We start from the raw sequence: 14,576 nt of genomic DNA on the forward strand, positions 1-14,576 counted from the left end.
TGCCGTAAGGCAATTTTCCAAACTTGCAGCAGGGAGACAGAGCTTGGGTAAATATACAGCCTCATCATAAATCCTAGAAGAACGCAGTTCTCCCCGGCCCCTGTGTGCAACAGCTTGAGGAACAGACACTACGAGAAAACCAGAGTCACGAAGGCGCGTTCCCCTCTCCCCACACCGCCACTGTGGCCGACGATGCTGAGTCTGAAAGCTTAGCATCCAGGAACATCACCGGGGAGGCTAGTTACAACCCGGGTTCCCGGGCCCCACCCACACGCGCCTGCTGGTCAGCGTATGAGGGAGAGGTGCCACAGGCCCCAGGACGCGCTGGGGCTCATGGAGCACAGCCCTGTGGATGAGCACTGCCGGAGGACGAGTTTGCATCTACAAATTCCTGCAAAGGAGGTGCCTGCAGCACCTGGGGCTCCCTTTGGATCTCAGTTTTATTAGTGAGTGGACTCCCTTTGCTTCAGAATTAAAATGGAGACTCCCCCTGCCGTTGGCTGCCTGCTACGTGAACTCCTCCAGAGGGCCTTGGGCTCTCTCTGCTTCTCAACCCACCTGAGTCAAGCCCCAGGACAGCTTTCTACAGGCAGGTCTGGCCTTGTTCCCCAGGCGCTTCACTTTGCCAACAACCCCTTGCTTCATTAGGAATGCCCTCAGGTGCAAATAACAGACTACCAGTCTGATACTGGCTTAAATAATAAAAAGAATGTGATGATTTCCATAACTAGATGAAGGTAGGCCAGTCTAGGATTGGCTGGCAGCTCAAGGTGTCAGAGAGACCGCAGGGGGCTCTGCAAATGCTTCTGGCTTTTTCCTCATGGTCACAAAATGGCTGCCAAAGCCTCAGGTACCACATCTTCCTTCTGCTATGTTCTAAGGCAGGAAGCAAGAAGGCAGCCAGACAGACAAGAGAGAGTGCTCTCGAGTGCCCCTCTCCTCTCATCAGCGAAGGAAATATCTCTTCCAGTGGTTTCTCAGATAATTTCCCATGATGTTTCATTGGCCAGATAACACATACCCATCCTTAGCTGCAAGGAAGGCTAAGAAGTCCAAATCTGGCTTTTGGGTTCTCTGCAGGAAGAGATGGGTAGGGGAGCATGAGCAGTTGTGCCCTAACCAGTTAGCAGTTAGTGTACCGAGGAACGAGCACAGGTTTCAGGACTGTGTGGTTCCCAGGGGAGTCCTGCCTCACGGCAGGACCAAATCCTAACAGTTCTGGAAAGCAAGTACCTGTTTCCTCTTTAAAACCTCTGGTCAGGAATGCTCTTCGTTGCTCTATAGACCTATTCCAAAACTGTCAGAGAATTACCCTTTCAGCTGAACATAATCCACCCTGCATTTTAAGTGTATTTTCTCTTATGACCCGGAGGAAAAGGAAACATCCAGAAAGCCTTGATTCCCAAACCCATAATAGGCTTATAAATCACTGTTGGATCACTTTCAAACCCTCCCTCTTCCAGACAGCAAACCCCAGGTTCTTTACTCTTCCTGTGTGGGATGGCTTTCCCAGCCTTTAAAGTCTCCACGACACTAGTTCACACCCTCTCTTGACGCTTGATGAAATAGTAATTGAGTCGACTCTCTGGAACTTTATTGGAAGTGTTTCCAATTTCCTCCCTTCCCCGATGCAGAGAGCCTGCATCAGACAGATCACATTACTAAAGTCATATGCCTCAGATGAAGGAGGGCTTCTTCATCCACCGTGAGCCCAGGCAGGGTCTGGGAGCAGAGACCCACGTTGTGCCAGCTCCCGGTGGCTTGGCCCCGGGAACGCACAGCTGGAATTATTACAGCCGGCACCGTGCAGATGGAAACGGGCGCTTGAGCGGCCCTGCCCTCTAGAAAGGTGCCGTGCGACTCACTGCCCCTCTGCCCTCCCTCTGTGGCACTGTTCACGTCCCAAATCCGCTGAGGCCAGTGTTGCCCTCAGGGAATGTCAGCCTGGGAACATGCCTGGAAACGGGGCTGGAGAGCAGCCGCTCTCCCAGCTACTTCACTCCCACATTCTTCTTCCTTTCTCGTCACGCTCCCTGAGCCAAAGTGTTCCGTGGGCCTTATGAGCTGTGTGACTTTGACGGAGTTATTCAACCTCTCTGAGCCTATTCCCTCGTTGACAAAAGGGGACTAAAGCACCAGCTACTATGATGTAAAGTGAGGATTGGGTGAGCTGATGCACACCGAGCGCTCCTAGCACACAGTAGGTGCACAGTAAAGGATAACTAATGTCATGGAAAATAATGAACGGCGGTGGTGAAAATCAAACATGTATATTGTGGGGGTCGGGGAGCCACGGGTGCCCCACAGGTATGGATTGAATTATGTTCCCCAAGAAAAGATATTTTGAAGTCCTTGCCCCCAGACCTGTGAGGGTGGCCATATTTGGAAACAGAGTCACTGCAGATGTGCTTAGTTGAGGTCATGGTGGAGAGGGTGGGCCCGCCTCTAGCAGGACCGTGTTCCTAAGGATATGGCAGGGAGGGGGCCGTGTGACCGCGGAGGCAGAGACGGGAGTTGGGTGGCTGCAGGCCATGGAGGCCGAGAAAGAGGCAGGGAAGTTTCCCCTAGAGCTTTCAGAGCCAGCACGGCCCTGCTCACATTTGATTTTGCGCTTTCTGGTCTCTGGAACTGTGAGACGGTTGATTTCTGTGGTATTGAGCCACCCAGTCCTTCATTCTGACAGCCCTAGGAGACTAACACACCCACCAGGTTCCCTTCCTAGGTGGGACTGCCACTCCCAGAGCCCCGAGTGCTAGCAGATAACGGCTCTCAGCCTCTGTCTTCCCAGCAGAACTGCCCTCACTGAAAGGAGAACCCAGGCCAGGCTCTGCCCGCTGGAGAGAGCCTGCACTGTGGGCCTGACTGCAGGGGGATGCAAAAGGCCAGCCCCTGCCCTGAGATGGGGCCAATTTGGCAGTCAGTGAAATTTCCAGAGCTCCCCTGGCACTGGGCCTCAGCTGGACTCCAGCAGAGTCCACATCCTTGCTCCCTCCCTCCCCTCTGAGAAGGCATGCCAGTAAATCATACTCCAAAGCTCTGCTTCCAGACTCAGCTGGAATCTCAGGGAGCCCAGATAGAGTTATCACACATGCATGCATACACCTGTCATACACACATACACACACATACATATGTAACATAGACAAATACACATGCACGTCTAAAAATGTAAAGACATACATATGTGTGTTTACTGTAAAGGCATACATGTGTCCTTTATGTCCAACATAAATGTACACACGTGTACCTAACATGTAAAGAAACAGTTTAGCCATACTATTTAAAGGCCATGTGTAGATAAGCCAGACCACTTCCCCTCAGGACCCAGATCTTCTCCGCCCAGGTCTGCCTCACTCCATCCTGCTGCAAACGGCTCAGCACCCCCGCTCACCATGTCGGCCTCAAATCCAGGCCCAAATTCTGCTGTTCCGAGCCCCGTGGAGCTCACAAAGGGAAGAAACCCCAGCCTGGTGGCTTTTCCATCATGGTAGAAAATTCAGTTGGGCTAGGTTTGGGATTTCACAAATGTCAGTTTGCTAGTTAACTTCATTTCCAGAAGTACACCGTGCTGCCAGGAGCCGGGGCCCTCTGCACCTGGGCTGTCCCACTGGGTCTGCCTGGCACTGGGGTGGGTGGGGGAGGCTCCTGGATGCTGGGCTCCACATGTCAGCCCTGCTCAGAGCATGAGCGCAAAGTGGTCACAACCCAGTGAGCCAAAGGCTTCTGCCCTTCAGTATCCTAATCAGGATGAACGTCTTCTGAGCATGGCAACGCCCTGGCACCTGTTTGAATTGTACCTCACTGAAGTTGCATATTTGGGGCATCACTTGGGATGGACAGAAATCTCTTACTAGAAAGGGATGGAGTGGTGAAGTATTCTCGTGTTCCAGGGATGGGACCGAAATATAACTGGGTAGCTCCTAGGCGCCAAGAGCGTTACATCTGTTAACTCTTTAAGTCCCGCTGGGAGTTGTCGCAGGTGCAAAGAGAGGGTCCCGTTACCATCAGAAAGCACTCCTGTGTCAGCATTTCCTGTGTGTGTGTTGGCTTTAGTTATTATGAAGGTACCATGATTTGCCTACAGTCATTCCGACTCTAACTCAACCAGCTGGATTCTATTCCAGCTCTTACACCTGCAGGCTCTCTACCCAGCTTCCCGGTCTCACGCTGCTCCCACTTCCCGTGGCCCTTACAACCTGCCTATCATTTGCTTCCTTCTAGTCGAGTGTGAACCAACTCCCTGTACTCACTCTGGTCCTGTCCTTCCAGCAAGAGTATCTGTGTGTCTGGGACCGAGGAGTTAGCTACTCATTCTCCCAGTCAACATTAGAAAAATAACTTGAAATAAACAGCGTGTCCTCATCTGACCTAAATGCCTCCCCACGCACCCTCAGTGACAGGAAATGTCACTCCTGCATCATCTCGTGGTTTGGAAAGAGAGTAGCCAAGTGAATATCATCCATGTCATTCCATGATGGGCAGGACCCCCATATTAATAACGTCTACAATGGGGTTTCCTGAACCTGATCTGATTTACTCTGCACAGCAGCTGGGGGAGGCGGGTACTATCAGCCTCCTTTGCAAAGTCACCTAGAGTGGGCCGCATCTCAGTGACCTGGGGCCAGGACCATCCACCATCATGTTGGAGGGTCCCCGGCATGGCCTTGTATCTGGTAATCACTGCCCCTACCCCGTATCTGATCACAAAGCCCCTGAGTCATGGTGACCATTGAAAATTCCCTGCATGTTTTCAAATGCCCTCAGGTGGGGAAGGGCCTGGAGGTTTAACCCCACGTGTCTCCAATCCTCTCCAGTCCTTTTCCCTACACATCGCCCTCCCCGGAAATGAACTTGTGCCAGGAGAAACTCTCCTTGACCTCCAGACTCCAGCCTTGGTGCTTGTGGCCAGTGAGACAGAGGCACTGAGGATGGAACTTCGGGCTACCTTTTCCATTCGGTATCCCCCCATGGTAACCAAGGCAGGGTGGCCCCGTAGCGGGCAAAGCTTAGGCTTCAGAGTTGTTCGTCCCCAGAACCGCCCTGCGTGTCGGAGTCATGGGGCTACAGGTTACAGGTAGGAAGCCTTTTAATGTCAGCGGGGCAAGGGTGTCGCCTAAAGAGGTCTCAGACTGGGGCCCCAGAACTCCGAGGCTTGTGTCATGTGTCGTCACTTCTCGATCTGAAAAAAACTACCAGTGTCCATCCCGAATTCTGTACCTGTATGCTGTATGTTTCATATCCTTAAGGGGGACCCCACATTGCGTTCAGGTTAGCCCACAAAACCTGGATCCATCCCTGATCATCCACGTTGGCTCATGGGGTATCGCAGGGACTTGGGGCAAAGGCGTTCACCCCTTGTAGCAGACACACACGCTGAGCCCCCCGTCTCTGCTTTCCAGCCCCTGGACTACGAGATTTCCGCCTTTCACACCCTGCTGATCAAAGTGGAAAATGAGGACCCGCTGGTGCCCGACGTGTCCTATGGCCCCAGCTCCACGGCCACCGTCCACATCACTGTCCTGGATGTCAACGAGGGTCCGGTTTTCTACCCAGACCCCATGACGGTGACCAGGCAGGAGAACATCTCTGTGGGCAGCGTGCTCCTGACCGTGAACGCCACGGACCCCGATTCCCTGCAGCGTCAAACCATCAGGTGGGTGAGCGGCCCCCTAACTGGAGACCTAAGGCACGCAGAAATAGTGTTTCTTTTCCGGCTGCAGGCCTGATTGTCAGGAGTGAACTAGCATTAAATTGAATTTGTTAGTGATCTGGGTAAGTAGAAGGTCCATGTCACAATGAAGAGCTCACGGCTGATGATATCAGGACCAGGCTGACTCCAGGGGGCTGCTACCCCCACACCTGCTTCCCAGCACTAGACCAGCTCAGGAGGGTGACTTCAGGGCTCTGTTTCTGAATGGCCAGAGGGGTCTGCCAAGCATTGTCCCTGAGAAAAAGAAAAAGAAGTCACCATCTCTGGCCCCCCTGCCTCTCAGACACTTGACGTATATTCTCGTCACCACAACTTGGTAAGAAAGGTGTTGGCTGACTCCACACACAGACAAGGGTATTATGAATCCAGAGAGGTTCAGTAACAGCTCAAGACTGTTAGCAGAGGAATCAGAATAGAAACCAGACAGTCTGCCAAGTCTGTGTGCTCTCTGCTTAGTGCTCTGGGTTCTGAACCTGTCAAAAGGGGAAGGAACGGCCATGGCTGGTACTTAGACATGGAACGTCGGGGTTAGGTTTTCCACTGATGAATGGCAAGCCAAAGGAAAAAAATAGTCTTTAAAAATTTCTGTCTTCATTTCTTAAGCTCTGTCCGGTGCTTAGAAAGAAGGTGTTTTCATGACAAGATTTAATTAAATGATCATTAGCCACAGAACTAGTGCAGACAAGCTGCTCTCCTTGGTGCAGTGTTTCACAGCGAATCTAAATTGGGCATGCAGGTCCAAATGCACACTCGTCTCTGCAAAAGAAAGTTATTAATCTTTCTCTTCCAAAATCTAATCTTCCTCTCATAGGAGAAACAGATAATCAAATATTAGATACACTTCTAATAAACGCATGTTGTATTTTCCTGATTTGAAACACCTGGAAACGCGCCAAGTCTCCACGCGGCCACGTTACCGCGAAGCGAGCTGGCAGCCACGTGGCTCACGTTAGTTTCCAATCCCAAAAGGGGATTTACTTTCACAAGAGAGCTTTCCGAAATGCCAGATGAACTAGATACAGGTCCAAACTATACCAAATCCGATAATAATGTGACTCTGAAATCGCCATGCTGTTTTCTCTCCTTCCTTTTCCTTCTGGGTACCTGGTAAAGGAAATATGCAATTTAAATATCAAAGAGCAAGCTTTCCTTAAGTCCTTAGATGAGGGCGCTGGTAGCTTAACAGACAGGAAGGCAGTCGTACTGATTTAGGTTGTCTTTCAGGGAGCTTCACTGTCATTTTGTACTTCTGCTACAGGAGGCAGAAGAGGCGACTCTGGGGTGGGGAGAAAGCGAGTTTGGAATTTCAGTGGGCTTATTGTTGCTGAAGGGGGGGGGAGCTCTGCAGTCGCTGTGTGACTTGGGATGCTGCCAAGTCAGAAAGCCTTAACTCGGTGGCGAGGGGCAGATGCGTGACAGGCAGTGATAGGGGGAGAGGTATGTCTGTCTAGGTTCTCTGTTTAAGACCAGCTCTGGCTGGGGCGCCTGGGTGGCACAGCGGTTGGGCCTCTGCCTTCAGCTCAGGGCGTGATCCTGGCGTTCTGGGATCGAGCCCCGTATCAGGCTCCTCCACTGGGAGCCTGCTTCTTCCTCTCCCACTCCCCCTGCTGTGTTCCCTCTCTCGCTGGCTGTCTCTATCTCTGTCGAATAAATAAATAAAAAATCTTTAAAAAAAAGAACAGACCAGCTCTGGCTGACTTAGGCGAAAGAGGGAATTTGCTGGAGAGTCACTGGATAGTGTATCGAACTGAAGAACGTGTTTCGAACCAGGCCCACGATAGCACAGGAACTCCGGCGGTGCTGAGTCTCTAGGGGATGGGAAGTGACGAGCTGGCACTTCTCGACCGCACGGGGACCACCTCCAAACATTTCCCACACTTGTGCCACTTGCCAGCACGGGTTCGTGTACACCAGGTGTGCCGGCCTTGCCTGAGCCGCAGTCATGAGCCTCCCAAATCAGGGCGCCTTGACAGACCACAGAGCTGATGTTCTCAGATGTGGCTGCCCACCCCTGCGGGCATCCGATGGGGAGAGAGGAAGGGGATCCCATCTTGCAGATGGCACGTGGAGCTGGGAATGTGGGACAGGCCTTGGAGAGCCGTCCCAGAAAACTGAGTTAGGGACAGGATTCTGGCCCCAGAGAGGGAGGTCATGACTGGCAAGAGCAAGACATTGAGGGATGTCAAGACCAGGATGTGAGCCATGGAGCACAAGGACCCAGCTACTGGAGTGGGGTGCAGGCATTCCCCGTTGTATCACAGGCAGAACGTCCGTGGCTCCCACCACATGAGAAGAGGAGGTCAGAGAAAATAATGTGTTAATTACTAGACAGGAGACCCAAGGGAAGAAGCAGAAGTGTGGGAAGCTCCAGTCGGTCATCACAGACCTGACCTTTCCTCATAAGCTGCCGGGTCCCACCTCCAAGTGGCTTAGCCCAAGATGGCACGTATCGGCCCACATAACTAAAAAGTGCACAGGGACGAGGGCACCAGTGTGAGAACTCGGGTGTCCGGCATATGTTCTTTCTGCACGTCTTGGCTCTGCTCTGCCCTGGGGTCGGCTTCAGCCTCGGCCATGGCTGAATGGCCACCAGCAATGCCAGTCCCGGCCCTCCCAGCAGGAAGAGAAGCTTCCCAATTCAAAGTTCAAGTCCAAGGGCCGGGCTTGGGTCTCACTGAGCCAACTTGGACACATGCCCATCTCTGAGCCAAATGGAACAGCAGGGGGGTGAAGCATGCCCACTGTGGTCCCCATGTCTCACTATGACCACCGAAGGAGTGTAGAATGCTCTGCCCGGGAGACGGGAATGGAGGCTGAGTCATCAGGAACCACGGAGAGTCCCTGTGACCAAGTTCAATTTTGTGAGTCCCCTCAGGAAATGCAGCTGTGGTGTTTCTCTGGGCTGGTTTGCTAAAGAGTTCTAGCATTTACAAATTGAGCCGAGCAGCGTCTAGAGAAATCCCTCTTCCAGCCTTGCAGCAAAGTAAATGTGTTTGTCATAGATTGAGACACACACACACACACACACACACACACACACACACTTCTCTCTCTGGCCAGACTCCTCACACACAGTCCTCCCTGCTGGGACCCAGCATGGCCTGTAGGGCTCCTCTCTCAGCCTGGCACTCACTGGGCCTCCCCTCCCTCCACCGCTCCTCCCCTGGTGCTGGTCCTGAGCTCCTCAGAGGCAGAGACAGCATTACTGACAGGTGGAGCGCTTGTCCCAGGAACTCTTTGGGGAGAAAAGGTCCATTAATTACTTGAAGCCCTTGATCCTTCCCCTCTCCCTTCCTCTCCCCCTTTTCACCTCCTCACCCTCTTCCTTCCCCCTCTTCCTCCTTTCTCTCTCTCCCCCCTACCCTGTCTATCAATATTTCATTCCAGGATTCTCTGTGACTCAGCCCCAATAACCCCATTTTCATCTCAAATGACTCACCAGGCCCTGGGAGCTTTTGAGACCAGGAGGAGGGAGATTCTCCACCTGACCAGGACCCTGATACAGGTCCTGCCCCAAACTTGACAGGCACTTTTGCCCTCTTCCCCGAAGGTGGGTTCCCTCCCTGTCAAAGCAGGGAATTTCCTCCCCACCCGCAACCCACACAAAACTTAGGAACTTCTGACTAATTCCCATCCCGGCCGGTGTCCTGTCTCCCATGATGAAAGGCGCATCTCGTCTCGGGCACGCGGCTGGCACAGCTGGCCCCTGGTGGGCACTCTTTCATCTCACCAGGGAGCAGTCAGGTCTGTGAAAGGCGCCTTGATCTCTGAGAAGCCTGTAACACTAGAGACAGGAGGTGTCCAGGCATCAGAGTGAATGTTCTCACTAAAAAGCCTGAGTTATTAAAACTTGTTAAAAAGCCCATTGCATTGCACTCTTAGCCAAATCAAAATGGACATCAACGGGCTGGTGACAGACGAAATTCTTCTTTTTAATGACTTGTATCTTCTTATCCTTATTATAAAGTTAAGATAGTTCATGGAGGAGACTTTGGAAAAGGCAATTAAGAATCAAGAAGATAATAAAGAATCTGTAATCATCTCGCACAGGAAATCCCCTCTTAACAACGTGGGTATATCTCCCTCTGTCACATGTGAGAAACCTTCCATTTTTATTACCAGAATTGGCTCCCATCACCCGTCCTGTTTTGGAACCTGCCATGTCTACTTTCCAGTATATGGTGAACAGCTTTCCATGTCAAGACATAGCCATTATTTTTAATTGCTTGATAGTGTTCTATTCTATTACATGGATGTTCTCATTTCTTCATTCATTTCCTTGTTATTGGGTATTAAGAGTGTTTCCAATGGTATGCAATTATTTTTTGAAAAGGTCAGTGGACACGCTTATAGCTAAATTGTTAAATGCATCGTTAATTTCCCGAGGAATTTTTTGAAAATACTTTGCACAAAAGTATTGGTATTATTAATACCTTTTGTCATAAAAAGAATTCTTTGTTTTTCTATACCCAGGCAAATTTATATTTTCCCTTATGGTTTGAATTGACGGCAGGATTAGAAAGCCTCTCTGAGCCAAGGTTGTGTCGCTACTGACATGTTCTGAAATGGAGCTGCCTCCCCCTGCCCCCACCACACACCACAGACAGACCACAGCCTCCCTCAGCCTTCAGGGTGGAGCCCTGCCTCCACGCCCACGAGACAGGAGCCGGGCATCTCTGCGTGACACTTGGGTGTCTCTAATGAGGAGCAGGCTTTGCAACTGAGCTTGTTGACTAATTACTGTCAGAAGGAGCAGCTCAATGGTAATTATGCTAAACTGGAAATGACTGCCTTTGCCACACGTTCTCCACCAGTGAAATGAATACCAGGGACGAACCCTCATGTCCTGGCTGTTGATTCGGTCGTTTTGGAGAGGCAGCCGGCAGCTCAATCCTTGCCAACGGCCTGAGAGGACTTATCTCATTGTCTTTCACAATCAGGGGTTTCCTTGGAGGCAACCAAGTCGCAGTTCCTCTTCTGAGCATTTATTCAGACTGAGCTCATCTTGTCCGGGGGCTACAGTAAAACCTCTCTGCAACAGAGGCTTCTGCCTACACGTTGAATATATAAGATTCATGTTGAGGAGAAATATCGTTCCTACCAACGTGATATCACTGCTCAACATGGTTTTGGAAAAAAATCATCCATCCAGGGAACCCTGCAAGGGTGTGTCGAGCAGCGCTGTATCTATGAGGATTAAGTTTGGCTGAATAGAACACAAAAATTCAAAATGACCATGGCTCAGAAAAGATAGAATTCTATTTTTTGGTCTCACATAACAGAAGTCTAGAGTAGCCATGGCAGTGTCCAGAGCTTATATGGCGGCCCCACAAAGCTGTCAGGGGCTCAGGCTCCTTCCTGCTCACCATTCGACCACCTCCAGGCTGGTGTGCCCTTCCTCATGGGCTGTGATGGCTGCTAGTGCTCCAACCTTCATGTCTGCATTCCAGACAGATGAGAGAAAGGGGAAGAAGGGCATCAGGTCCCCTGTCTTTTAAGGAAACTTCCTGGAAGTCAGCCCCATATCTATTTAAATCTCATTGGCCAAAATTAGTCACATGACCACACCTAACTGCAAGGGATACGGGACCATGTGGTCATTCACCTGGGTAGTAACCAGCTTTTAAAACTGGGATTCTTTACAAAGCAAGAAGGGAAGAGAGGATGTAGTGAGGTAACTAGACGTTTCTGCCATGGGAACGTTTGGGGATTGAACCTTTCTGCATAACAGAAACCACAGGGTAAATTTAAAATGACGAAACAGGCCATGATATTAGATTTTTACACGATCAAGATAATAGATAATCATGTTGCTAAAGACCAAATCCTTGAAAAACAGCACAAGGATTACAGTTCTCCATTCATTCAGTTACTAAGTTTAACAGTATTCATTTAGAGCTCGGTGTGGCCCTGACACCACGAGGCGCTGTGTATTCACTTGTGAAAGAAACAGTCTCTGCCTGCAGCCTCCAGGGAGCATACAGCTGTGAGAGCAAAAGCATGTGCCCCGGAAAGAGCGGGGGGGAGGGGGGCAGGCGGGCAAGGACGGAAGGAAGGAAATGCATGGTTTCCTGGGGAAGTAAGAACCAGTGATCGCTAGCTGGGGAGAAAGAGCCGGGCAGCAGAAATTGTTTTCGAGCATCACTGTGGTCTCGCCTGTCCACAGATTCCTGAATCCCCCAGAAACCCCACTCTCCCCATGCCTCTGTGCAGCTCTCCGCCTCCTGGGACCTGGCTGCCAGCCCAAACTGGCAGCCATCTCCACGCCCCCCGGAGACGTGTTTGAGAACGAGGACCGTGAGCTTACTGGTACTGGGACGAAGCGCCCAGCGTGTTTATATCAAAGTGCACCAAAGCACCTTCGCCGGAGTCCTTTATTTCCCATGACCTTGCAAATGACACATCGTTGGTCTCCCTTTTCGCTGATGAGGAAAGCAGAGCCTCACGGAGCCCTCCTTGTGGAAGGAGAGCACGCAGAAGTGTGGGGAGGCCTGCCGAGAGCCCCTGGGGCCTTGTCTGCACCCACCGCGCCCACCCTTGCGTGTCCCACTGAGATGGGCTGGACATCACCTTTGCCTCTGCGGGGAGGACTGTGCTCCCTGGGCTTTTGGACGTCTAGCACTACCTTCCTCTTGCCTTACTGTCATTCCCGACCTAATCCTCCATCTTCTCACCGAACCCGGGCTTTGGAGGGGGGGAGGGCGGTTAGCCATCCCTCCCTCATGAAGCACCAGGGCTACCTCGGTACTATTACAGAATTAAGCACTTGAGGCCCAGCACTGGACCTTCAGATTCCCCAGGGGGCCTAAAACACGTCAGGGACCTGAACACATAATCCATTATCTCCACAATTTGAAAAGAAAACAGCAAAATTGAAATGAATAAATATCGAGCATCCATAGATAGATAGCATCATGACAACTTTTCAGGTTAACTTTAGACTCTGTGAAGCTGTTTGTAGATCTCACCTAGCAAAAATGTCTGAGTCTGTGCCAGAGAAATCCTAGGCGATTATTAATGAAATATTCCTGGTAGCCAAATAATGCCAAAGGCCAAAGTATAAACATGATTTCAAACATTTTACGGGAAAAAAAATGTATTTGCCATGTGGGTACATGCCAGGATATTTGACAGGATTTGGGACGAGGCCACCAGAGACAGAAGACTCTTTGAGGCTGGGAGTTCTGGAAATAGCCCCAGCCCGGCCTGGGCAGGCAGATGGAAGTGCCCGGTCAGTAGGCGTGGCTGGATTAATGGCAGCTGGGTTGGAGGTGTCTGTGTGTAAAACATGTTTGTGCATAAGCAGACACGCGTTATTGGCAATAGTATTATTTTTCACTTCCCAACACTGACTAATGTCTACCAACCATGACAACATGAGCATGTGGCCTTGTTGTAAACCTATCCCGGGAGTGAGGCCTGAGCAGGATAGACAGACAGGCCTCGGACAGGGCTCCCCAGGTTCACGAGGATGACGGTAAAGAGCCAAGCCCGTCAGCTGGCTCTTGTTCCCACGCCTTGATCCACACTGAGCCTGTGCTTTAAACACAGAATATCTGAATCCGATACAAATTAGATCCTCGTCTCTCTCAAAACCGCAGCCCACTTTGTCCTGATTCCTTTGGGTCTTTTGAAAGTCATTTCCCTTCTTCTCCCCCTTTTGGACGTGGAGGCCTTTTAGCTCCACGGTAGAATTCATTCCTCGAGCTGATACAGGGAACGACACACAGTGATGAAAACCCAGCCCCCCAAGATTCGTTAAAATGCCCAGATTCAGATTTTGCTGGTCGGCCTGGGAATCGTCAAGTCCTTTTAACACCTTGTTTAATCTAATGTTGGGGCCCATTCAGAGAAAAATCACAGAAATGAAGGGAGATCAAGTGAAAATCGCGGGCCGTCTATGGGACATTTTGTTCTGTATCTTCTAAGATCTTTAGAAGTCAATGTCAAAAATCAGTCTGCTTGAGAGTTGGGATTTTGTCATCACTGGCATTCTCGGGAACACAGAGGCTCGAAGGGTACAGTAGCCTCGTTTATGGGGAGAGAATGGGGGGGGTTCAGACTCCTTGTTTTAAAAAGAACAGATTTCAAAACCAGATTTAAGAGTTTAATTTGGGGTGACTCCCACCTGTTAAATTTTAATCAGAAGTTAAAGGCTAAATAATAACATTTCTACCTGGGGAAATGAAGAGAAGAGCCTCTCTCTAAAATACATTATTAACACTTCGTCTTAATTAAATGTGGTTGCTGACCTCAATAACAGGATTTGGGGTGAGGTCCCTTCTGTTTTGCTTTGTTGAATGAATTATTTCTTTCCTGAGTCAACAAACACAGAGCTTGAAATGTGAATGAATTGTTTACAGTGGTGCCTTTGTAGCTTTTAATTAAAGTAATGTTCTTCCATTGGAAGTTTATGGTGGCAGTACATTTTATTGCCTGCTCTGCTGTAGAGTTTTTAATTATTTATGTAAATATATTAGCACAGCTGACTCTTTATTTTTAGTGGTCAGGTTTTCTGTTATGAAGATGCCAGGGGGAAAAAGGTCTAATAAATTAAACAACTGAATTTTTAAAGATTTAACATCTTCAGTGGCTAAAAATAGAATTCTGGTTTTTATGATGACCCAGAGATGGGAGATTTTCATTATTAACCTCAATTAGAGGCACTCCGTTCGGTTAATATGAAAGAGCTGACCATTTGGATAAACAGTTGCACGGTTATTTTACAATCCAGCCACCTTTTTAACATCCATCTACACGTATCGTTGTAAATTTGCCATGGGCCAGACTCTCATTACTGAAAGCATGGTTTCAAATTGGTTATATTTGAATATAATTACGATGGTCATTCTTGTCAGCCTGAGAA

At 50.0% G+C, this 14,576-nt stretch overlaps 1 protein-coding gene across 1 annotated transcript in view; it reads left to right on the top strand.

The window, feature by feature from the left end:
• The window catches only part of CDH13 (cadherin 13), a 984,218-nt gene that overhangs the window by 890,924 nt on the left and 78,718 nt on the right, over positions 1–14,576 (top strand). Inside the window, exon 10 of the mRNA XM_045796090.2 lies at positions 5,400–5,653. Within this exon, the coding sequence (XP_045652046.2) occupies positions 5,400–5,653 (254 nt within the window). The remainder of the gene's footprint in view (positions 1–5,399; positions 5,654–14,576) is intronic.

The sequence above is a fragment of the Ursus americanus genome, chromosome 21 (genome assembly GCF_024610735.1).
Source record: "Ursus americanus isolate L20-20 chromosome 21, mUrsAme1.1.p, whole genome shotgun sequence".
Classification (NCBI taxonomy): Eukaryota; Metazoa; Chordata; class Mammalia; order Carnivora; family Ursidae; genus Ursus; species Ursus americanus.